Source organism: Rousettus aegyptiacus, unplaced genomic scaffold (assembly GCF_014176215.1).
Source record: "Rousettus aegyptiacus isolate mRouAeg1 unplaced genomic scaffold, mRouAeg1.p scaffold_m13_p_6, whole genome shotgun sequence".
NCBI classification, from domain to species: domain Eukaryota; kingdom Metazoa; phylum Chordata; class Mammalia; order Chiroptera; family Pteropodidae; genus Rousettus; species Rousettus aegyptiacus.
The window spans coordinates 88,558,237-88,584,656 of record NW_023416309.1 but is presented as its reverse complement, the minus strand read 5'-3'; the positions used below and the strand labels follow the sequence as shown (position 1 = coordinate 88,584,656).

The 26,420-nt window shown below is 34.9% G+C and overlaps 1 protein-coding gene across 6 annotated transcripts in view; it reads right to left on the bottom strand.

Moving 5' to 3' along the window:
• The window catches only part of TRIM37 (tripartite motif containing 37), a 103,551-nt gene that overhangs the window by 29,253 nt on the left and 47,878 nt on the right, over positions 1 to 26,420 (bottom strand). For 5 of the 6 annotated variants that reach the window (XM_036222845.1, XM_016123066.2, XM_036222844.1 and 2 more), the window contains 7 exons: positions 26,168 to 26,347; positions 23,303 to 23,417; positions 22,218 to 22,436; positions 21,054 to 21,190; positions 16,786 to 16,871; positions 10,217 to 10,411; positions 3,081 to 3,389 (listed from right to left, as the gene is read on the bottom strand). In XM_036222845.1, coding sequence (XP_036078738.1) covers positions 3,081 to 3,389; positions 10,217 to 10,411; positions 16,786 to 16,871; positions 21,054 to 21,190; positions 22,218 to 22,436; positions 23,303 to 23,417; positions 26,168 to 26,347 — 1,241 coding nt within the window. The remainder of the gene's footprint in view (positions 1 to 3,080; positions 3,390 to 10,216; positions 10,412 to 16,785; positions 16,872 to 21,053; positions 21,191 to 22,217; positions 22,437 to 23,302; positions 23,418 to 26,167; positions 26,348 to 26,420) is intronic. The other variant, XM_036222847.1, reaches the window with a different exon arrangement.

Sequence of the window (26,420 nt, the reverse complement as noted above, 5' to 3'; positions counted from 1 at the left end):
TCTCAATGCAATTAAACTAAGTATTAACAATAAAAATATACCCCTAAACACCTGGAAATTATAAAATATTACCAGATTAAAAAGAAAATCAATGTTGAATTAGAAATGAACCACAACTTCGATATTTCAAGATGTTTGTGGCTAAAACAGTAAAAAGAAAATGTATAGCCTTAAAATCAATTAGAAAAAAACTGCTACTGCTAATTAGAAAAAAATGCTAATGGCTTAACATGCATACTCAAGGAGCTAGAAAAATAAAAAAGAAAGCATTAGAGATGCATTAAAAGGTAATAAACAGGTTCAGCAAGGTAGGATACAAGACCAACAATCGATTGTCTTTTTACACATCAGCAAAGAACAATCTGAGAATGAAATATAAAAAACAATTCCATTTACAACAGCATCAAATAGAATAAAACACCTAGAAAAAAATTTAAGACATACAAGACATATACACTAAAAACTACCAAACATTGTTGAAGAAAATAAAAATGACAGGAAAATATTCTGTGTTCAATGACTAGGGAGACTTTTAATATCGTTAACATGGCAATACTCTCAAACTCGACCTACAGATTTAACACAATCCCTATAAAAATTCTTTTTAAATGCAGAAACTGACAAGCTGATACTAAAATTCATATAAAAATGCAAAAGATCCAGAATACCTAAAAATGATCTCGAATGAAGGATTCACATTTCTGATTTCAAAACTTGCTATAGAACTACAACAATCAAGACCGTGTAGCACTTGTGTAAAGACAGCACTATAAATCAATGGAACAGAACCTCGAGTCCAGAAATAAGCCCTTATAAATAAATTTTTGACAGGAAGGCCAAGACAATTCAATGGGCAAAGAAAAAAAAAAGGACAATAACGAGTGTTGGCAAGGATAAAGAGAAACTGGAACCCTCACCCAGTGCTTACAGGACTCTGATATGGTGTGGCTGTTTTGGAAATAGTACAGCAGTGCCTCCAAAAGTTAGATACAGTTCCCATATAACCCAGCAATTCCACTCCTAAACATATACTCAAGATAATAAAAACATATATATGTCCACATAAAACCTTGTACATGATGGTCAGAGCAGCATTATTCATAACAGACAAAGAGTAGGAAAAATTCAAATGTCCATCAACTGATGAAGAGATAAAGAAGTAAAATAAAGTATCATTCAGCTATAAAAAAGGATGTAAATAACATGCTTCGACATGGATGACACTCGAAACCATTATGCTAAGTGTAAGAAACCAGACACAAAAGTCTTCAACTGCATGATTCCATTTATATAAAAAGTCCAGAAAAAGCAAATTCATATAGACAAAAAGGAGGAAGGGAAAGATGGCGGGGGTGACTGTTCTCGGACATGGAGTTTTGGGGGGAAAAGTGATGAAAATGTTCTCAACTTAGATAATGGCGATTGTCACAAAACTTTGTTACTATACTGCTCGTGAATTGTACACTTGAAGAAAAAAGGGAAAAAAAAGATGCTGCGAGAAAAGATTTAAGACCAATTTCTCTAATACCAAGTATACATAAATTATTGGTTAAGGAAAAAACAAATGAGATGCGTTAACAGAAACAAAGGCAGATATTAGGACAATAAAAAGATAACACAGCAGATAAAATAAATCTGAGAACTAGGTCTTTCAAGAGGTGAATAAAATGAACGAGCCTCGAGAGCTAGTCAAGCACAGGAAAAAATAAGAAAACACAAATAAGCAATGTAATAAGTGAAAAATTAACACTTCGTGGTCAGAGGAAGTTTTTAAAATTTAAGAAAACAGAATAAGTAACTTTATACCAATATATTTACCTAATACTTTATACCAATATATTTACCTAATAAATACTTTTCTAGGAAAATTATGGAAATTGATTTAAGAAGCAAAATATGAGAACAATAAGCACACAGAAATTTAAAAGGCTGCATCAGTCTTAGTTTTTTTTTCTTTCCTTAAAACATTATCCAGGGTTTTTTAACTAGGGTTGTGGGAAAGAACTGAGCCTTCCTGGTCTAAAATATCCATTGTATGTAATAGATGAAGTTCTCTCTTATGCATCTAAAATAGTACTAGTTATGTACCATCCTTGGGAGAATTAAGAGGTATGGGAACTTCGGTCAAGAAAGGTTACTAGACTATAAGCAAGTCCATCTACCCACTGTAATAACTCCAGAATGAGCTACCACATTTCATACAAGCTATTGTTATAGGCTGTTTACAGGTCTTACAACTGCCATTCTCAATCCTTTTCAGATCCTTCTCCACACAACAAAGTAAACTTTGCAAAAAGTAAATCAGAACATAAATACTGCCCCTCTCCCCCACCGATTTATATTCTTCCTAAAATTAGAATAAAACTCCATTTCCATTAGAAAAAACTCCATTAGAATAAAACTCGAAACTCTATTGAGGTCTTACAAAACACTACCTGAGCTAGATCCTCTCTGACTTATTTCCTATTATGGGTCTCCACTGCTTCGTTCATTATATTCAGCCATATTGGTCTTCCTTTGAAACTTCAAACATGTATAGCAAGTCCTGTATCATCATCAGTGACTTTGCATTTTCTGTTCTGTTTACCCTGAACAGTGCTCCCAAAGATCTTTGCACGGCTGCCACCTTTTCAACCTTCAGGTCTTGGTTCAAATGTTGTCCTCAAAGACTTTCTCTGACTCCACTAATTAAAGTAGCACACTTCTCACCTGCTCTTCTCATCCCACTGTTCTGCTGTTTCCTTCACAGCACTCTTTACCAACTGAAATTATCTTTACCCATCTATACACATTTTAATGTCCAGTTCTCACCACATGAATGAATACATGAATGCAAAATCCATGAGATTAAGTATTTTGTCTTATTTATTACCTGGTAGAGAATAAGCATACAAGAAATGTTAGCTCTATTGTATAGAAGAAAATATAGTCACTTTTAGATGGGAGAAAAGGTTGTTTGTATTTGTAGTCCTAATTCATTGTAAGAGAGATGTTTAATATTATTCTGAAAATAACCCATCTTCTAGCTTCCCAAATGTCATATAAAGAAAAATGACACTAATAGGATCTTTTTCACTTACAGTTTCGTATGTAACAACTGGCAACTGATGACTTTGCCAAGAGATCCATTCCCAAATCCTGTAATCTGCCAGAGTTTTCGGTTCCACATGCAGCCAGAGCTGCCTGATCAGCAGAAAAAAGGGTTGTCTGCGTGTCTCCGGAAGCAGCGCTGCTACTTTTTATTTCTGAAAGTGGATTCTTTACATCAGTTTTCATACATCGAACTTCGGCCATTTGAGTTTTGAGTCTTTTTAGCATCTTTAAGTCAGAGGGAACGCGCCACATCGCCTGCTGCTTCCTTTGATCTTTATCTTTTCGAGAATATGATGCTTCAGAGAGAAAGTGACAACTCATGTTTACCTATACTTTAACATTCATGAAATCATTGCGTACTGTGAATATATGCAAACTTGCTGTGTAAATAAGCTAAGATGCTTTAGGTCACATCAACAATAAAAGCATACATTAAATGCCAGTAATGAAAATAAAGATAATCACAAGTATTTTAAACTTTATTCACAACTTCAAAGTTAGAATCTGGGTCACATTGTAATTACTCAAATCTAAATTATATAACTGTTAATGTTTAAAAAGCTGCCCTACTGTCTATGCTTTCTTCTTTATACTTTTCTACTTTCCTCAAATTTTCTACACTGAGTTTTTATGATGTTCATAATTTAAAACATTTTTTCAAAAACCTAGAAGCCAAATACTTAATCCAATCTACTTATACAGTATATAAAAATATATATTCCAATTAATTTTAGAAAGCTGATTTACTGAACTATTATCTAATGTAGATGCAGCTATTAAGTGCCAAGGAACATCAAGAAAGTTCCCTGCCACTGAGACTGCAGCCACTAAAGTAATGTTTCTTTCTTCTCAGAGAAAGTAGTGAGACAGGAGGGCAACATTCTGCTGAGTCAGTCTGGATGAACGGACAGGAGCCAGCTAATACTAAGATAAGCTCCCCAAGGACATCTGCCCTAGCGAGACCAATCAACATTAAAGACACCAGGGCCTCTAACCATAAGGAATCAGTTACAAGGACTTAAAAACTTTTCCCTGGCTCCACTGGCGGCAATCAGGCTCAGAGGTGCCCACTGTGTGATCCTTTCTTAATTTTCTCACACACACACACACACACACACACCACAACTCAGGGGTAGGGACTTAATCATGCTGATGAGACATGCAACGCATGAAGAAACATGTAGCCACACTGTGCAAACGCCAAAAAAACCTCCACCTCTACATGCATAGAAGTGGTTCTCTTTCTGCCTAGTTTCTTTTATAAAAACCTGCCCCAGCCTTGCTCAGCAAACCGCCCATCTCTTTCCTTTCACGGTGCTGGTTTCTTTATATACGAGCTCAATAAAACTTTTTGTCTCCTTTTGTGTCTAGTGATCTCCCCTGATTTCAAACATCCTGGGAGGCTGCAAGAACCCAGGGGACCCACAACAGGAATTGAATTTGATTTTAATTTCTTCTCCCGCCACCCAAATATTAAAATGAGAGGCATGAGCAAGGAAAATACAAACTTTCTACTGCAGGAAGGAAAACAGAGGTAGGTATTTTGGAAATGAAAGAACATTATGACTGACTGAAGCAAAAAGAAATCGAGACCCATCCCCCTTAAAAAAACCCACACATACAAACCCCCTCCAAAACAGGACACCAACAGGCACCCTAACTAGACAAAGGACACGTCCTTTATTGGCAGGAATGATAGTTGAATCTGCTTAGCTTACACATCACAACAACCTTCTGCCATAAATGAGGAAATCAGTAAAAGGCAGACACTGTAGTGTGTCCAATAGCCATTCTCCCCACTTCTACCATGCAAAAGGACCCAGATTGTGTTCAGGCAGCAGGTGTGCAGCAATGTGCTCAGGGAGGTTAAGTCTCTCCTTCAGCTCCAGTGGATATGGGTCTAGGACAAGTCTAAGCTCATTCATCCCTCTCCGACAGTGCTTAGGGTAGGCACACGACTCAGTCCCAGCCACAAGTGTGGGGAAGGAGGTTCTTCTGGGAAAGGTTTTCTATGCTGGTAGGAAGATTTTATTGTGTTTATTTATTTAATAAACACCTATAAAGAGCTTACTGAGTGTCAGATATTTGAAAAATATTAAGTCATTTAATCCTCCCATATCAATCATCTGAGATAAGTACTATTATTACCATTTCATAAACGAGGAAAAACAGAAAGGTTACACAACATACTCAAGTTAACACAGCTAATAAGTAGAGAAGCTTGAATTCAAACTGAGAAGTCGGCCTCCAGAGTCAGTGATTTCAACATCAGTAACTTTGCTCTCCAGGGTCACAGGAATAGGGTCTCTTTTCCATCTAGTCTTTTCCTTCATGCTAGTGACACATTCCTGTAGATACATGATGCCTAGAGCTATGGCAGTTATCTTATTACTGTGAGAGAAGAGGTATGACAATCATAGGAATGTCATGCAGTGCTCTGCCTTTTAAGTACCTAATTAACTTGGAATCACCTACCTCCAGATTTCTCAATATGCATAATAAAGAGCTTTTATTAAGCCACCACTGGCAACATTTTGTTACTTGCAGTTAAAAGCAGTCACAAATATGATGAGAGATTTTAGAAACCCAGGATTTGGTCTCAGATCTACCATTTAGTTGCTATACTTTTCTATAAGTCCAACAACTTGAGTCCATTTATTTATACATAAAATGAAGATACTAATAGACACATAAGAGTTGTTCTGTGGCTCATCAGACCCTGTTTCAAAAGTTTGCAAAAGGACTCTGTGGTGTATGTAGTTCCCATCCAATCCATAGTCCACCAAGATGTCAGAGCACTTTTCTCAAATCCAAATTAGATATCACTTTCTTGCTTAGAATCATTTTAAAAAGCACTAGCATGGCACAGGAGGCCCTGTATTATCTGATTTTTTCTTATCTTTGAGTGGCTTTATCTTCTGCCTCGACCCCAACTATATCCCAGTCTTTTGGAATTACTTACATCAGCCATGCTCTACTGTACTTCCGTGCTTTTCACATGTCCTATTCCCTTGGCTCTGCCAACCCAAACTCATCGGCTATATCTGAAATGACCCCTCCCTTCAGACACCTAAACCACTGCTCCCCTCCTTCCAAACCAATTCTTACCTAATTTTGTTTATTGTATGTGAAGTATACTTCTGGTGCAGCACTTATCACATTAAATTGAGGAAGACAAACACGTAAATTGTGAACTTAAGTATGGAGATTATATCTTAGTGACCTTTCATTCCAGGCTAACCTGCCTATGGCACAAAATACTTGAAATGTTTTAAATATAATCTTTGTGGCTCTCACCTCCCATTCATATATACGTAGACTTAAGTATGAAAATCTGTATTAACCTACATGGTCCAGTTTATTATTACTCAAAACTGATATGAAATTAAAAAAATTTTAAATCTCAAATGGGAAAATACAAAAAAGATTTTAATACACCTCCATCATCTGATAATTAGTCAAAAAACAATTACTGAGCCTGTTTCAAATGCTAGGCACAGTGTCGGGCAGGGGATACAATTGGAAAAGATGAATACTCAAGTCTTTGCCCTTGCAAAGCTTACAGTCCAGGCTAGGAAAGATGAAAAATAGTCCATTTCAGTACTACGTGATAAGTGCCAAGACAGGAAAGTAGAAGGTGGTATATGGGATTTTATACCAGGGGAATGTGACAATTTAAGGATATTTACTGCACTGACAATGAGAAGCCTTCCTGAATTTGCCAGGTTATGAGGTTAAGTAGAATTTAGACTCTCATTTGCAACTTCTTTCATATTCAATAATAGCCTTCAGGAACAATAGCTCTCTATAGCTTGTCCTATAGACTTCAGTATCTGTCAATGTTGCCACCCTTCTCCTGATCACCTAAGCTTCGTCAGAATTCTCTTTATCACTTTCCAATCGGTTGTCAAGCCCTTATAAAGTCTAACTTCACAAGGTTCTAAATATTGCCACTGCCATACTATAAGTAAATCTTAATTATATATTGCCTAGCTTAATGTATTATCAAGAGGTTAAGTAGAACTTTAATGTCAACAATTCTGGAGATCTTACTCCCAGTCCCACATATTTTTAATCACACAATGATTGAGAAAATACATAGAAATGTATGAATTTGCCATCTTATTTTAGGAACAGAAATAAACTTTTACAATGGTGCCCTGATTAAACTTCCATTTCTGATTTTCCAGGTGTTACCAGTTTTCTAAAATATGGTTTGAATCAAACCACTCCTAAACTGAAACAATGGCTCCCCGATGCACACAATGAATAAATTCCAGAGGCTAACATGAAAGGCCTTCTGCAGAATGAACCCAACTTGACTTTCTAGTTCCACTCACTACTACATGTACCTTATAATCTGGTTCAGCTACATGGCCGATGGTCATATCCTGATGCCTCTTACAATGATCATTTTACAGAACAGTAGTTAAGCACTTGCAGTGAGTCTGACAGATAATAGGTGTTCACTCAAAATGAGTTGAAAGAAAAGGATAAAGAAATACTATGAACGACTCTATGCAAACAAATCTAAAAACCTAGATGTAATGGACCAATTCCCTGAAAGATAATTTGCCAAAACTCACACAAGAAACAATCTCAATAGGCCATATATACTAAAGAAATTGAATCAATAATTAATAACTTTCTAAACAGAAAAAGCATCAGGCCCAGATGAGTTCACTGGTGAATTCTACCAAATATTTAAGGAAGAATTTCTACCAATCCCATACAATCTCCAAAGCGAGAAGCAAAGAAATACGTCCTAGTTTTATGAGGCCAGCATTACTCTAATGCCAAAAGCAAATGAAGATATTACAAGAAAACTACTGACCAATAACTCTCATGAACATAGACGCAAAAACCCTCAACAAAATATTAGCAAATGAATCTAAATATGTATTAAAAAAAATTATACATTACAACCAAGTGATCCCAGATATGCAAGTTTAGTTCAATATCCAAAACTCAATGTAATCCATCACATATCAATAAATGCAAAAAAGCATTTGCCAAAATCCAACACTCATTCATGATTTAAAAAAAAAAAAAACCTCTTAGTAAAGTAGGAATGGAAGGGAACTTCCTCAATGTGATAAAGAATATCTACAAAGAAACTAGTTAATGATGAGAAACCTGAAGCTTTCCCACCGACATCAGGCGCAAGGCAAGGACATCTGCTTTCACTACTCCTTTTCAACATCACAATGAAGTCCCAGCTAATGCAGTAAGACAAGGAAATGAAAGTTATACAGACTGAGAAGAAAAAAAATATACAAGGAATCAAAATAAACATCAAAACCCAAGTAGGCATTTTAACAAAAAGGAACACAAGATCTTATTGCAATATTTGCTTTTAATATCCTCTCAGGGATAGGTACTGTCATCTGGCTGTTCAAATGACTCTGTTCTCTTGGTTTTTGTCCTTTCCCAAGGCTCTTCATCTGGCTCATCTCTGCGCACTCAGCAAAAACAGATGTTTACCATGATTATGTCCCGGCTCTTCTCTTTTTAAAATTTTCCTGACACTCTCTTTTTGGAGAGTTTTAATCATCCTCTTAGTTGTAATTATACAGTATCATCTTTAAGCAAATAACTGCCTCTATTCCAGTTCTTAACTTTTAGTTGTCCACCAGGCATCTCTACTTTGATATCCTGCTGGTTATGTCAAACTAAAGATGGTTAAATCCAAGACTCGCTCTCTCTTTGCTATCTCCCCCATCTTCCTTGTCATTTTAATCACCTGGATTTGAAACTATGCTCATCTCATTTATGTCATTAACTTTATATGGAAAACTAAATTTTAGACAACAGAGATCTTATTCTGTTTCTACAGTTTGTATTCTTTTCCCCATTGACACTGAATATTTTTCAAAAACACAATTTTATCTGTCTATAAAATGTGCTATTGCATGGCATATTTGTATTGCTGGATACTTTCAAAGACCTTTGTTTTCTCTTTGGGATATACTCCTAGCAGTGAAATTACAGAATTAAAGGACAGAAAACAGAACTTGTTTGTTTCAGTAGGTCTTTGAAAACAACACCAGTTATAAATTAAGTAAACCTTTTGCCAATGTGATAAGTTTTTTTTTTAAAGGTATTTCTTTGTTGATTATAAAAACTATGTGTGATTTTTATTGTCTTCTTTACAATTTTATTATCTGAGCTTTCTACAATAAAAATACCTCAAAAAATAAAATTATATACAATGTGATAGTGCCACAAAAGTACAAAAACAGTACGAAATTTACTGGGACCACAGATAAAAAGTAACTTTCATAACCTAGTTGGAGACTTCCAGGAAGTGTAATCTTAGGAAGGAAGTGGCCTAAATAATCCAGGTTCTGAGTTTATCCTTTAGTAGAGCAGTTCTATTTCTATTTTTCTAAACCGGGACTCTAGATTTTGTTTGAAAAATGAGTTCCGCTGCTTTAAAGAAGCATCACTGTTCTAAATAATTGATTTGATTTGTATAATACTACTGTTTAAGACGAAAATGTTCAGTATATTTTGAAAGCTTTCCAACAAAAAAAATTTTTAACATGTGTCATTTAAAGGTAAATCTTTAGTTGTTCAAAATGACTATTCCTGAATTTCAAAGAGTCTGAGTTTGACTATACATCCAATATGTGTGTATATACCGTATTATAATAACACAAACATAATTTCTTTTCAACAAATAACCTTTGCACATAAAACACCGCTGCTAACTGGTATACATTTTTAGGCTAATGAATATCAGAGTATAAGGTAAACCATCTTTTCTATATTCAATTTAGAAACAGTTCTGCTTCCAAGGTAGGGTATTCATGAAGCCTGCAATTATTTCATTCACAAAGGAATGTGCTTCCTGTGGATCAAACTCTCAATTAGATACTATTTAAATGGTAAATCACATAAAAGCCTCCTTATAAACATTGTGACATAATTTTTGCCTGAAAGACCTTTGAACAATAACAAAATTCAATCTGATTGATGTCATTTTTTGTGACATACAATGAAAAATCCATTTGCTACAGAAACATACTGTGTTCTAACATTTGGACGAAACACCCGGATCAAAAGCTTAGAATTCTTTTGGGGAACCACAAAAAAAGGGAAATCACTGTTAATGTTTTACCTGTGGGCTGCAAAAGTGAAGCAGGTGGGCGAGGCTGTAAGCCCCACAAATTTTCCATACTGCTCCGGTCCTTAAGGTCCAACAAATGTATCAAAATAAAAGGATCAATGTCTAATAAACTACTGGTAGCAGCAGAGCATAAATGTGCTCTTCTTGACATTCTGCTACTGGCACCAACATAGCCATGGTTACTACCTGCAAAAGAAACAGAGATGTAGAAAACACATGGTATATATTTGCACAAATTTAAGTGTACTTAAAAGCAAACTGGTTAAAGTTGTTTGAATACTTGTCTGTGAACCCATCTCTTAGAAGCTGGTTTTCATGATGAGAGACACAAAGAAGTAACGAGACCGCCAGAGAGGTATACACAAGCACAGTAACTGAGCACTGGTCTCAATACTATCCAGAATTCAGGAGCAACCCTTAACCCCATCCTGAGACCTAGAAATAAATGTGACAAAGTAAACAATATATACAATTAAGGGGGTGAGGAAAAGGAGAATATATCCCATAATCCATTTGTCGGATGAAAACAAAATCCCTATACTATGATAGATCCCAAGGAACTAGATACCGAAATAGAGTTTCTCCAGGTCTCTGGACAGCAAAATGTACAGATTCATGACAATTTGGTGGACTAAGTACTAGAGTACAACTTGAGGTTTTTAGAGTGAACTTGTTAGTGACTGACACACAGTATAGACATCTGTGAGCGAATGTCCTATTTATATCATCTATATTGGGTTAAGCTCCTTAAGCCAAGGAAACCAACTGACTAGTACAATGACTAGCAAATATTAAGTATAAAAATGTTGGTTAAAATCGACTTCCTTTATCTCAGAAGCTAAGCAGGGTCGGGCCTGGTTAGTACTTGGATGAGAGACCACCTAGGAAGATCAGGTGCTGTAGGCGTAAAATATTAAAAAATAAGGGATTGTAAGCTGACAAGGTCCTTGCAATAATCTGTGAGGTCAACCAAGGGTTGGCCTCAACTAAAAAAATTAAAAAGAAAAAAAAATCGACATCCTTCAATAAAGCAATTTAAATATATCCCAAAGAAACACAACATTTAAAAATGGTACATGAAGCAAAGTCTTACAATAGACAATATGAAAATAAAATAATCAAATTCTAACTATTAATGAGTATTTCAAAGAGATCCAGCAGGAAATAACTTAGGAGAAAACTTCAATTATTTACAAGCTTCAGGCCAATTACATGTTTCTCATCATATTCACATCCTCATGTCCTCACCTGCGCCTGCTTCTTCCTTATCTAAGGATTATCATTATATTGCCAATTTTTCTTCCCAGCCTCTGTACCCACCCTCAACTCCTATTTAAAAAAGAAGAAAACTATCCCCTCTCCACCTTGAGACTGTTTAACTCTTTCCCTTTACTAAGAAGTTCCCAAATCAGGCTGCATATCAGTCAGTTGGAAGAGTTTTAAAAATTACAAGATTCTTGGCTCCACCCCAAATGTACTGAATGAGAATATTAGAGTAGGATCTAGGACCTCCTTCCGAAAAGCTACTCAGGTGGTTCTGAGTAGTAAGTAAACTCAGTAGCCCAGTGTATGGTATCCACTGCCCTGATACCTGGTTCTTCTTTAAAAATGGAAGTTGCCCATGTAAAATGGACCCATAGTACAGAAAGGAGTTTTAGTAATCTCCTGTTCTCACTGCTCTTCCAGATCATCAGTCCCATCAATGAGCAAAAACTCCTTTCCTTTGGGTATTCCTTCCCTTCCATCCTTTCTACTCACTATAGTATATATCCACTTGTTGTTCAGAATCAATATATAGTTCTAGACCAGACTGCACACCTGAGATCTTCTAAGCAAGCAGTTAGATATATGGGTCTGGAGATCAATACATGGGTGCCCAAAGGTCTCTCAAAATCAACAGATGAAATTAAACATACTTATCTTTTGCTTATGGACTACTGTATGCAATGGAATGGTCTAACCTAGAAACCTTAAAGAATCATCCCCACATCTCCACAAGCTCCAATCCATCCAGTTAAGACTCCAAGTCTTATAGATTCTAACTGTTTACTATATATCTCAAATGGTTTCTTCTCCAATCCTACTAATACTGCCTTATTTCAAGCCCCCAGAATTTTCCCTCCTGGGCTATTTTGGTAGCTTTCTAACTAATCTTGTCTCATTCACCTTTAATTCATCTTTCACTATGTTAACCAAATCTGATCACATTCCCTTGTAAAGACCTTTAGTGGTACCACAGAATAAAGTCCAAACTTCCTAGCTTGGCAAATGAGACTTTCCATTACCTACCGATCTTACAGTGACCTGCCCTCATATAAACTAGTCTCAAGTATCTCAAGTTCCCACAAAAAACAATGCTACGTCTTCTGCCTGGAATGCCTTTGGTCTCTCATCTCATCAGTTCCCTGCTTCCCTAGTGAACTCTCAGCTCGTCTTTCAAGAATAAGACCAAGCATCACTCTTTCTGAAGCCTTTTCTCACCCATTCTCAATAGCTATTCTCTCCATTTTTTTGGTGTCATCCCCCTGTATCTATAATTAATCATAGAGTTTTGCAATGACTAGTGCTAGATTCTCACTTAGGAAGAGTAATGATCATTCATTTATAAACCCAATGAACAGCACAATGACTGATACCTAGTGAGCATTTACTAAACATCTGTGAAATAAGTAACCTTAAAAATCTTTAATCTGAAATAAATAACAAATGTTATGAGTATTAACCTTACATAATGTCAATTTGTTTTACAAGTGTGTTATATTGCCAAAACCTTTTTGTTCTCAAATAAGAAGTATCATTACGACGTTTCAGAAATTACACATGGCCAGCAAATATAGATTTTGCCTACTCAGCTGGTTCAATAGCTAATGATTAGAATACATACAATCTTTTCAGGAGGTTTTTAAGCCTAAGTTCTCCTGCAGCTAAATGAAAATAACTGAATAAACTAAAAGCAATTCTTATGGAAATAAGGCCACCTGAGTCGCTAAATATCTTGTTTCAAGCTATATCCTATTACTGCTGCTTATAAAATGAAATGACTATTTTACTTTATACCCAGCTTCTGTGTAAAAAAGATCTTTTATGGTTTAGTAGGACAACTCAATATCTTAATTGACATGATTTTTAGATGACCGTGTGGTTCCAAAATATTAACTACAACAGGCTTGAAGTGGATCTTCCATAATTAATATATAATAGTGCATTCAGCCCCATCTCACCCCTAATATAGCTTTGTTCACTGCTTTACTAAAACTTATTATTTTAGAATAGTTTCAGATTTACAGAAAAGGTGCAAAGATAATACATTTCTGTAAATCCCATGTCCAGTTTCCCCACTGTGAACATTTTTCATTACTATGTTATATTTATCACAACCTATAAACCAATATTGATATATTATTAACTAAATTCTATACTTTATTAAAATTTCATTAATCTTTCCCTAATGTCCCTCTTGTGTTCCAGGGTTCCACCCAAAATATCAAATTACAGCTAGATGGCCATTTCTCCTTAGGCTGATGATTTTCTCAGACTTTTCTTGTTTTTGATGACCATGACAGTTTTGAGGAGTACTAGTTAAATATTTTGTATAATGTCCCTCAATTGGGGTTTATGTGGTATTTTTCTAATGGTTAATAGATTGTGCTTATCGGTTTTTGGGAAGATGACCATAGATTTAAGATGCCATTCTCAACACATCATATCAAGGGTACAAGCCATCAACTGACAACACTAACGTTGTATTTGATAACCTGGCTGAGGTAATGTTTGCCAGGTTTCTCTAGCATAGTTATTTCCCCCCTTTCTACACTGTACTATTTGGAAGCAAGTCACAAAGTGTAGCCTACATTTAACGGTGGGGAGTTATACTCCATTTCTTTGAGGAGGCAATATCTACAGAAATTATTTGGAATTTTGTAGGTATGTTGTCTTATATTTTAGCTAATTATTCACACATCTATCTACCTTTAGATTACAAATTACTTAAGAATAAGTCTCCTTCACTGCATTTTCCAGAAATCTTGAAACAGGGAAGACATTAAACAAATGTCTGACAAATTATATAAAATTCCCAAAAGCACATAATAAAAATTAGCTACGTATGATTCACTATTGTATCCTCAGCACCGAGAATTCAGTGTCTGAATTATAACAGGTACTCAAAAAATACTTAATGAATGAATAAATTATAATTCAAAATTATAGAACATAAGGTCCATGAGAACAGGGACATCTTTTTATTCAATATTGCGGCTCTAGATAGTAAAACAGTACCCAGTTCCAGGTAAGTGTTCAGTAAACATTTGGTGAATGAATGAATGAATTTAAAAATGTAACCTCCTGTTTACTCAGTGTCTATAAAAATGGTCCATACAAGAACTTCCCTACAGCACAGTTTAAGAAGGAAATCATGGATTTAATTTAAAAAAAGGCTAAAAATTATTCAGTAACCTTGACTCAGTATACTCATCTTCCATTTTATATCAAGATAGTCCCTGAATTTTTCTATACTATTTAAAACCTTGAGATCTCAGAAGCTAAGCAGTGTTGGGCCTGGTTAGTACTTGGATGGCAGACCACCTAGGAAGACCAGGTGCTGTAGGCATAAAAAAAAAAAAAAAAACAGAAAATAAGGGATTGTAAGCTGACAAAGTCCTTGCAACCAAGGGTTGCCTCACTTAAAAAAAATTAAAAAATAAAAATAAAACCTTGAAAAGTACATTCAAAACTTAGTAATGAAGTATATTCACTAAATATTTAACTGAAAAGTATTAAATAATCCCTATTGTACTGTTAAGTATTAGGGATACAAAATTAAGGCGTGCATTATCTTGGCTTCATGAAGTTGAGATGAAATGGAAAATGGACAGCTAAATTAGCAATTAGAATAATGTTTAATATAAATTAAGTAAGTTCTATAGGTTCTAAAATGTTTATTTGAGAGAGCAAAAAAGATACCCAGGATAAGCAGTCTGGGAGGGCTTCTAGGAAGAAATGAAATAAAAGCTAAAATAAAGCAGCTGACTATGCCCAAGATGAGGAGAAGGTAGAAGGAACAACATGTTAGGAAGCAAAGATGTGAAAGATACCACAGCACATTTAAGGGGCTAAAAACTAACACGGGGGAGAGAGAAGTAAAGCTAACGAAAGGAGCAGAGGCCAGCACACGATGGGCCTTGTGTACCATATTAGCGAGCTTGGACTTTACCTTTTAAGTAAATGAAATCCAACAGAGGGTTTTTAGGTAGAGAGTGACATGATCACATGTTAATTTGAAGGGGGGGGGACTTCACTCTGAACTCATGCTGTAGGAAATAGAATTAAAGGGAGCAATAATGGATACAAGGAGCCCAGATACAAAGCTGCTTTGAAAGACAGTGGCCTAGACTAGAAATGGCAGAGGAATGGGGAGTAACAAATGAATTCGCAACATATTAAAGGCAGAGTTTAAGGGAGAGGAAAAGGTGAAGAATGTATAGCACTATCAGGCACTAATATGGTGGCTGTTACTGACAGGCAGACTGGCAGATGAAAAGATAATGATTTCTGTTTGGGAAATACTGAGTGTCTGAGACATCAAAATCAGACTGCTACATGGGTCTAGAAGTCATGAGAAAAATAAAAGCTAAAGACAGAACTTGGAGAGTAATCGGTATACAGACAGAACTTAAATACAGATGTGACTGAGATCACCTCAGCATAAAATGAGGAGTAGGAAGAGTACAGGGCATAGGCTGGAAGTTGAAATGTTGAGGATTACTACTTAAGAGGACTCAAGCATGCTACAGAACATGTCAGCATTCACATCAAGGGCAATATTGATAAAACAGAAGAAACACAAAGCTGGCTTACAATTGTTCTAACCAATATTTGCTTATTAAACAGGTCCAAGAACACACATACAAAACCAAAACCACACCCATTATCTAAGTCAGTTCTTCCCAGGAGGGTAGTGTGTTTTTGGCAAAAAACTGGGTCCAAGATGATGATGTAGGGTTCTAGCCCGGCTACACCAGCAACCACCTATGTGATTTAGGCAACTAAATCTCCAAGTTTTTTCCATGTATAAGATGAGGTCTCAAAAAGTCCTTAAGTCAAACATTCAATGATTCTATTCAGATTATTCTATAGTCAAGCAAAATATACAAGCAAGACATAAATCATAAAAAGACAGTATACAGTAGATACAGAGGAATTTTAATTCCTCTTTCATTTGCTAAACTGAAAAGACAGCAAATTTCTTAATTTCTCTACACATCAGTTTCTAAAGCTATAAAATGTTAAACCTATCTTACAGAATTTTATAAGTAAATGAAATAAGGTACACAAAGTACTTTTGCACAGTGCCTGGTACATAAGAACACTTATCAAATGTTACCTATTAATATTGTTTTAAATACCATTAGTAGTAATATACTAAAAAATCCATATGTAAAATATAGCACTTCCAACATCATGAGTCATGGAGAGCAGCTGGTTGCCACACATCACAATATGATACAGTCAGAAAAGAGCAAAGAGAAGACAGAGTGGCTCGTGGGGCTTGGCCTCTGTACCTGGAGGTCCTGCAGCAGCTGCATCCTCCATGAGTTCGCCCTCTTCCAATTCCATGTTGTTGTATTCCACATCATTTTCTCCAGACCTAAAAATACACAAATTTCATTATTCCCACAGAGTGAGTATAATTAACATTATTTGTCACACTTCAATCAATCATACAGCATCAGTGCATAGCTTTCTCCTGTGAAGATAGGCTATTTCTAAATAGAAAAATAAAAAGGCTTTTGTCATTATCACATATAAAGGTAGTACTAATGTTCAAACTACCTACTGTTCAAAACAGGTTGGCAAAATTTAATTTTTAAAATAAAAAACTTGAGAATCATTGTAAGAGATTATAGATTCAAAGAATTTGTAACTTAATGGTAGTAAATCAGGCTGAAAACAAATTTTAAGTTTAAAAAGGAAGATGCTTGAATTTCTGTATATGGCTAAATAGTATTTTCTTAAAATATTATATTTCATAAAAAAGGATGTTACCTCCTATTAAAGTCCCTCGTACCAAAAAATACCATTATCTTATTTTAAATGACAAAGTATTATATGAAACAGCACTATCTCTATGCTAGTTTGGGATATTTTAAAAAGTCTCAAGATCAACTCCCTGCTTGACAGAATGAGAAGCTCTGCAGATCTACTCTCCAGTGACACTGGTGAAAATTATTTTGAAAATAACCTTTTGAAAATTCTAAAAATAATTCTAAAAGCATAAAGCAAATGAAAAATATCTCAAGAAAATGTAGTTAATGTGGTAAAAAAAAAAAAATGAGTCTCTGGTACCTGAACCAAGACCACTCCTTCCATCCTCCCCTCCCAATTCAGTGATACAGAAATTCCACTCCAGACTGGTATAGCCTGGAACATAGGGCTTCCATTTCCATAGCTCCCCAAAAGGCTCTATTTCCACAAGATATATTTCAACATTTCTTGTCCTGCCCCCGCTATCAGTAGCTGAAGCTAAGGTTAGGGATATGTGGCCAACAAGTAAGAATTCCCTTCTGCCATCTAGACCCAAGACTCTACCTTAAGTGAAGCACGCTGAGAATACTGGGGCCCAGATCACCTTTGCCCCAATTCATTTGTAAAGTAGAGGCCCCAGGCCTTAGAAAACAAGCTGAAAAGATACTAGGCTACAGTCAACACCCCCACCTCCACTGGTTCATCTTCTAAGAGGGAGAAATTAGCACACTGCTGTCCTCAACTCAGCTTCAGAGCTCTGGCTCAGAGATTTTGCCTTAAGGGAGAAGCATGCTATAAAACTGAGCCACAGAGAAATGTGTAACACCATTAACAACACAAAGTTTCTCTGCAACACCATTAAGAGCATAAAAAAAGACTCTCAAACAAAATCCACCAAACATAAAAAGAATTACACATCATAGTAAAGATACAGAGTTGTATTCCAGGAATGCAAAATTGGTTTAAAATAAATCAATTAATGTAATACATCATATTAACAGAATAAAAAAAAAAAGCCACATAATCCTCTGAATTGGAAGCAGAAAGAGATATGACAAAATCCAACACCCTTTCGTAATAACAAACTAGGAATAGAAGGGAATTTCTTCAACCTAATAAAAAGCATCTATGGAAAAAACAAAGCTGATATAATTACTGGTGAAAGACTAAACGCTTTCCCTCAAAGATAAGGAACAAGGCAAGGATGTCAGCTCCCACCAATCTAGTCAACATTCTAAATGACATTCTAGCTAGTGAATTTAGGCAAGAAAATTAAGTAAAAGGCATCCAGACTGGAATAGAAGAAGTAAAACAAAGGCAATTTATAGATTATATATATATATATATATATATATATATATATATATATATATATATATATATAGTATTAACAAAGTTGCAAGATACAAATAGACAAAAATCAACTGTATTTCCATATGCTTGCAAAGAATCCAAAAAGAAAACACCATATATAATAGCATGAAAAAGAACGCTTACAAAGAAATTAAAAGTGTAAAACGTACTCTGAAAACTACAAAACATTGTTGAAAGATTAAAATTTTTTTGCTTAGCAAAACAGACTATTAAGATGAAAGGATAAGCATAGAGTGGGAGAAAGTATTTGCAAGGATTAGTATTTAAAATGTATAAAGAACTCTCAAAACCCAATAGTAGTTGCCAGGGGGGTGAAGGAGAGAGGGAAGGGGAAGTTACTGTCTACTGAGTATATAGTTTTAGTTTGAGAATATGAAAAAAGCTCTGGGGATGGATAGTGGTGACGGCTGCACAACGATGTGAATGTATTTAATACCACTGAACTGCACTCAGAAATGGGTTAAAATGGTAAATTTTATATTATGTATATTTTACCATAATTTTTAAACGACTCAACAGTTAAAAATATCCAATTAGAAAATGAGTTCAAGACATGAAGAGAAATTTCACTAAGGCTATTATAAGATGGCAAATTAAGCAGATGAAAAGATGTTCACATCATTACCCACTAGAGCAATGCAAATTAAAACCATATAAGGTACCACTACACATCTACTGGAATGGCTAAAATAAAAACTAGTCACAACACTAAATGCTGGTAAGGATTCAGAGAAACTGGATCACTCAAACACTGCTCGCAGAAATCCAAAATAGTAGACATTCTGGATAACTGGCAGTTTCTTCAAAAACTAAACATTCAATTACCATACAATCCAGCAGCTGCATTTATCCTGGAGAAATGGAGACTGAAGTTCATACAAAAATCTGCACGTCAATGTTTATAGCAGCTTTATTCATAATAGCCAAAACCTGGAAACAATCCAGATGGCCTGTAATAGCTGAATGGCTGAACGTATTGTAGTACATCCACAACACAGAATACTACTCAGCATTAAAAGAAACAACCAACTGGTACACACGATAACTCGAATGAATCTCCAGAGAACTATGTGGAGTGAAAAAGGCCAATCCCTAAAAGTTAACTTATTGAGTGCTTCCATTTTTATATATATGTATCATTCTTTAAATGACAAAACTGTAGAAATGGGGAACACAGGAAGACACAGGTGGTTGTGGGCAGCAGAGGGAACACAGTGGTTACTAAGGTGGGGGAAGTGGGTGTGGTATAAAAGGGTAACTCGGGGGACCCTTGTGGTGATGGAAATGTTCTGTATTGTGACTATCCAAAGTCAATAACCTGGTTGGGATATTGCACTATGGTTTTATAAGATGTTACTTACCACTGGGGAAAATGGGTAAAGGGGATATGGGAGCTTATTATTTCTTACAACTGCATGTGAATTTACGATTATCTCAAAAGAACAAAATAAACAGCAGGAAGAAAATACATGGTACTGCTGTAGAAAGACCAAGAAAGGAGGTGAGGAAAGAGAAGGAAAAAAACTTTCTTGATAAATGTGTTCTAGTTATTTAGAAGCTATTTATAATAATCATTATCCATAATTTTAGAGTACAGAAACCTAGCAGATATCATCTTAACCAAGTAATCTAAGTTAATCAACCATAATGAGACAGATTGAAGACATGTGCCCTCCCCCTCCCCCTCATAGGATGCACTGAAAAGGCTACATCATCACTTCTGCAGTATTCCTGACAAAAGTGCATAACCTCAATCTAATCGTGAAGAAACATCAGACTACTGCAAATTGAGCAACTTTCTACAAAATAACTGCTCAGTATTTCTCAAATGTCAAAGTCATAAAAAACAAATTGAAAAGGAAGTGACCCACACTGAGGCAGACTAAAGAGCCTTAACTAAAAGCAACACATGATTTTGCACTGGATCCTAGACCAAAGGACATCACTGGCAAAATTTTGAAAATTCAGATTATAGCATTACATCAATGTTAATCTCCTGATTTTGATAACTGTACTGTAGTTACATAAGAAACATACATGTTTTTAGGAAGCACATAAGTATACTCACCTAAACTCAGATGTCTCACAAAAAAAATTAAACAGAGTGAGAGAAAAGAGAAACATAGCCAAGCAAAAGAATATAACATTTGAAAAATCAGTTTTTTTACTTGAGAATTCTTAGCTAATATTTTTGCAACTTTTCTTAAATATGAAATAATTGCAAAATTAAAAATTAAACAAAAACTAAAGCTGTCTATAATGCAGAGATGAAAGGGAGGAAACTAATTAAGTCTTTCCTTCAAGATTATTTACATAAGATACTCTATATCAAAAAATGCTAAGTATCCCCTTTCAGGCCTACGTTAGTTAATATGCTTCTAATAATTATCATTTAGACACTTTAGAATGGCAGTTAATGCGAGACACTCACATAGTTTCTTCATCAATGTCATTTTCTTCCGTGTTACTTGTTGCTGTAGAACTGGCAGAGGAACTGCTGCCATCGAGGTGATTTACTTCATCTTCACCAACAAGATCCAGATCCAGATCTCCATCCGAAAGCTCATGCTAGACCAAGGCAAAGAATCGAGATTTTTATCTTAAAGAAGAGTTCAGTAGGAACTCAGCGGCAAAGAGTAATGTAATCATCAGAGTTCTCTGCTCCTGTGCCTCCGCTGCTGATCTCGGTAGAAAAATTAAATCACACAACTACATTACCTAGTGCCACTTATAATTTACTGCTGCCAATTTCAGCTGGGCCCTCATTTTAACTGGAAATGCTTCATATGTTCCACATCAGCTTCCAGTAAGGAAGCTGTTTACTATGTAAACAGTAACATTTCAAACCATCATTCCTCAAATCCTTCCTAATCTCTATTATCTTCAAGGTCATATACAAGGTCATTGTAAAATCTTGCCATCTATCTGCACAGGAAAACGTACTGGCGTTAAGCATAAATCCTCCCAACTTTCAGCTGCCCTACCAGCAAACTTCACCTTTCCTTTAACTCATCCTATCAAATGATATCTGGTTCACTTGAGTGTTTTATCAATACCTTAAACTTATCTTCAATCTCTCTCCCTGATGGCTCCTTCATTTTAATGTATACCTGAAGTCTTCCATCTTAAAAATAACTATAACAAAAAAAGCTGTCTCTGCATCCTTGTTTCCCATTAAACAATAACAACCACTTCTTGAATTCTCATTTTTGGTTATGGTTTAGCTGGGATAAAACCTAGCTATCTCCCAAAGCCTAAATCATTGCAAAGATTTCTACATATGCAACGATAAGGTACTTAATAGTTTCAGTGAATAGAAATAGAACACATTTTTAAAATCCACAACCTATATAGTCTCTAGAATGTACATCAGTTTATTTTAAAGACTCGTTTTCTACAATAAATTCATTTTTAGTATTTTGAACATTTTGACTCAACAACTTCTGACTTAATTAACATTTACAGGAGGACATACACTAGTGGTGAAAATAAATGTACAAGGTTTTCAACACACTGACTCACATGTTAGAAACCATGATCGTATTCATTTCTCTTATCGAACACAAAATAAATATGAAACAGGTCTAATTATTACATGATAATCTTCATTCTGAATCTTCTCCTCTTCTTCTTCCTCTTCTTTGGCTTCTCTTACAGAAGCTACAGCAGGACTATCCTGGAGAAGCATGTCAGCACATGACCCCGACTTCTTAGCTCGTATCTCAGGAGTGTCATCATTTTGGGGGCTAGGATGATTATCTGGTGGTGACAAATCTCTTGATTTCTGAGTTCGAGACAACTCAATAGTAAGTCTCTTTTAAAACAAAAGAGCACAAATAAACATGAGTCATAGCAGTGTTTCTGTGGTAGAGTAAAAAATATTTCAAGTAAAAAAATACATCTAGATGTTTCTAAAAACATTTCTTGAACCATCTCTCTCATCATCTCCTGCTTTTTGCTTATGAAAAAATCTATGATGAAGAAAAACTGCCTAATTTATTTTCATCCTTCTTCTCATATCTAGCCCAAACTGTATAGTAAACAGAGGTGGTTTTAAAAAATACACTTACCATGAAAATCTCTGAAAGTATGTGTTTATTCATATTTTCCTTCCTCTCTATTAACCACTCTCAGCACTTCAAACCTTCCACCCCATCCTAATTTCCACTGGCAGAAAGAAACATTCCTTATATAATTTAGTTACCATTGTAAAATAAAAATTCATTAACTGATCCTCCCTGGTGCTCAATTCAACAACAGTGAGAATTCAAGATGAGGCAACTTTGTTGTTCTATAGCTTTGAATTCTCTAAATATAAGACAGCATGGGAAAGAGATCCAAGTCACAGAAAGAAACACAAAGAGATTATACCTCAAACCAGAGTAGCACTGTCCAATACAATTTTATGTGATGATGAAAATGTTCTCTATCTGCAATGCCCAATACAAGCATTTGAAATGTGGCTAGTACAAATAAACAGCTTAAGTTTACATAGCCATGTGTGACTTAGCGGCTACTGAACTGGACAGTGAACAATTAGAGGTTCAAAGGTGGTGAGAATGGAGAACAAGAGAAGTAGATTTTTATAAAAGCTACATATAGCAATAAATATCCTAAATCTAATTACAAATGTTAACAGACCAATAAGACAAACCAAAAAAATATGGGTTTTTTGCTTACTTCTTTAAGGTTATTTATTTGCTGGATATAGCTAGTCTGTGCAGCTTCCAATTGAGTGATATACCAATGCTGGTCACGGCATTTTTGAAAGAAAGTTGGTGAACGAACCTGAAACCTTAAAAGAAGAGCTACACATGAAAAATAATCCAAATAGTAAAACATTATCAACCAAACCTTGCATCTATAACATTTGAAGTGATTACATACTGTAAGGTCAAAATTCAAAATGAACTCAGAGTTCTTTATATTCGCCATTTATACATACAGTTCAAATTATAATAAGGTTCTGAAAAGTCATCTATAAGTTAGTTGTCTAAATTTAAACTGCACTTCTCTAAGGAAATTAACACTACACATTGTTAACCTACAAAAGCATATTTGTTATAATAATCTAGCTTAAATATAATATTGATCGTGAGTTGGGAAGAAGAGGACCATACTATGTAGAAAGGAGGAAGCTATCTTTCCTTGCCCTTTCTTGTCCAGTTCAGACCCAAACAGGCAAAGTCTGTTTCAGGTGCTGCTCTTTTTCCTTCCCTCTTCCATCTCACATTCCCTTATTTCCTGTTCCTCAGTTAAAAAACCACTTAAAGGGTCAACTACCCAGGACTGCTTTACTATTCCCCAAAGTTCATGCTCTAAATAACCTATATTCCCAACCACTCCAGATAACAACTTAAAATCAAAACTTTTCATGTATCACAATATGACATATTTCAGCTAGGGTTTGGAAAAAACAAGTATCTACATTAAAGCATATTAATGAATAAATGATAGAATCTTAATCTATTTAGAGCTATCCGTACTTTTAGAAAACTAACTTATTAAAGCAAAAAAACAAACAAAAAAAAAACAAAATTACCTTTGTTATACAGCCAAACATAACTACATTTATAGTGAAACCATTACAGTAATGTGTAAAGATGTTTCTGAAGATTCACAAGAGGCAAGACTAATTTGGAAGCCTGCAAATCCCTCTTCCAGTCTTGTCAACCTTATGTTAACTATCATTTCATTTTTTTCCTAGGATTTTATAGCTAGTGTGAGAATCTACTGACTATCTAATTGTTATCTGCAGAAAATATCTATTTTTAGTCAAGGATACTCGTACATCAGCGGGTAGAGATGATTCATTCAATCACCATTCTGAATGGATACTGCCCAGACAGTATACACTCCTAAGGCGTTAAGTAAAACTTTCTAAACATTATCTTTGAATGACTAATGAAATCATGGTCAACCCTACACATTTTTAGTATTTATACCATTAAAACAAAAGCAAGCAGCAGGCAAAATTCCTAATTTTCTTTCAGTAAAATAAAGTAAACATTTATTCAAATATAGTTATAGAAAAAGCTTAAGTAACTTTCTAACAAGTACGTAAGAATTACATCAGAATCTTGAATTGAGGTTTAATTTTTGAACAATCTCTCACTAAATATTACAATAAGATAATTAAAAGTCCCCTCTCCATGAACCCTATGGCAATTTATTTATACTGCTATGACAGCCCTACCATACAGAATATAAATTTTGCCCATTTCATCTTGAGTTTCCTATGGACAAAAACTGTATTTTATTCTCTTTTAATAGTAGCCTGAGGCCAGGCACAGACTCAGTAGATGCTGCTAAACAAACAATAATTAAACATCACAACAGGAATCTGTTCCTGTACTAAATCTGTAAGTAAAAGTTTTGTTATAAACAGGGATGGCCTACATAAAGAACTGGAGGTTACGCTAAACTACATTAAAAAAAGAAAACTCTCATAGATTGCCACCAGAAAGATTCAACATTACTATGACTCCAACGAAGAGAGGACTAAGGCTATAAAAAATGGCTCTTCTGGTTGGTAAAATTAATGCTTGAATAATTTTGCAATCCTCTCTATGGTTACGGTGTAGAATAGCAACGGATTATTATTTCTTTTGTAAATAACTTTTTAAAAAATACAAGAAAACTAAAAGGTTCTAAAATGGAAATAATCCTCAAAAGATGACAAAAACATGATTTTTTCCTACACTGAAAATGCAACAATCTTTTTCACTTCTTTATTCTCCCAGAGAAATTATGAAGAACATGTAATAGTAAAGGTGACAAAACAGCAACTTATTCAGCATGCTAAAGAACAAAGAGCTCAGAACAAATGAAATTTAAAAGTATATCAAATCACTTGTAAGGAAAAAAGCTTTTAAAATTGCTCAGATGGAAACTTTCTAAACTGTTAAAACATTCTGAAACCTCTCAGTTCAAAATACATTTAAATTTATTTTTTTAACACTCAAGTTCTTATTTTGATTATCAGCAAAACATCATATAATGATGCCCCAAACTTCTGACTTGTAACGATTACCCCAACGTTAAATGGGGCTCTTGTGGTTTTTATAGTGTTTGTTCTGGCTTTTCTTGAAAATAACACAGAAACTGCTAGCACTTAATTTGTTTTCATCAGTCTTCATCTCTATCATCTTACTTTTCATTTGCTGTTAGTCAGAAGGAACTGAAAATCTTTTTGTGAAATTAAGCTGATAAAACCGTCACCCATACATATAATGTCAAATGAAAAAAATGAGCACTTAATCCCTCACTATTCTTTGATTTCCAAATGGTGAGGTTAGAAGTGGTTAGAAGTGGTAGTTTCCTTTTTATGGAATTACTAACTAGATGTCAAACACATTTCTCACTCTTTTAAACTATTCAATGACTACATAGGATTCCTGAAATGGGATGATTAAGAACATGGTAAGGTTATGGTTAATATGAATTTCAGTATTCGTTTTTGTTAAATAAATAAACTTTAAAATAAAGTTCTGGTAATATTATTCTCTTATGATAAAAGTCACAACATTGAATGTTTCCTACTACCTTAAAATCACTGTATCATTTTGTCGATTCAAGTATCCTTCATTTGCAAGTAAGTCCAAACGAAAAAATCTGTTATAGCCCCAGCATTCTCCTACTTCAAAGTCAGATGCGAACTCTCGAATTATATTTTTCGTAGGATCATTGCAGGACTGATGAACCATTTCTACGCGATATTCATATCTAAAATTGAAAAACAGAATGTTAATATAATTAGTAAAACAAGAATATTGAACAGACTCATTGAAACATTAAG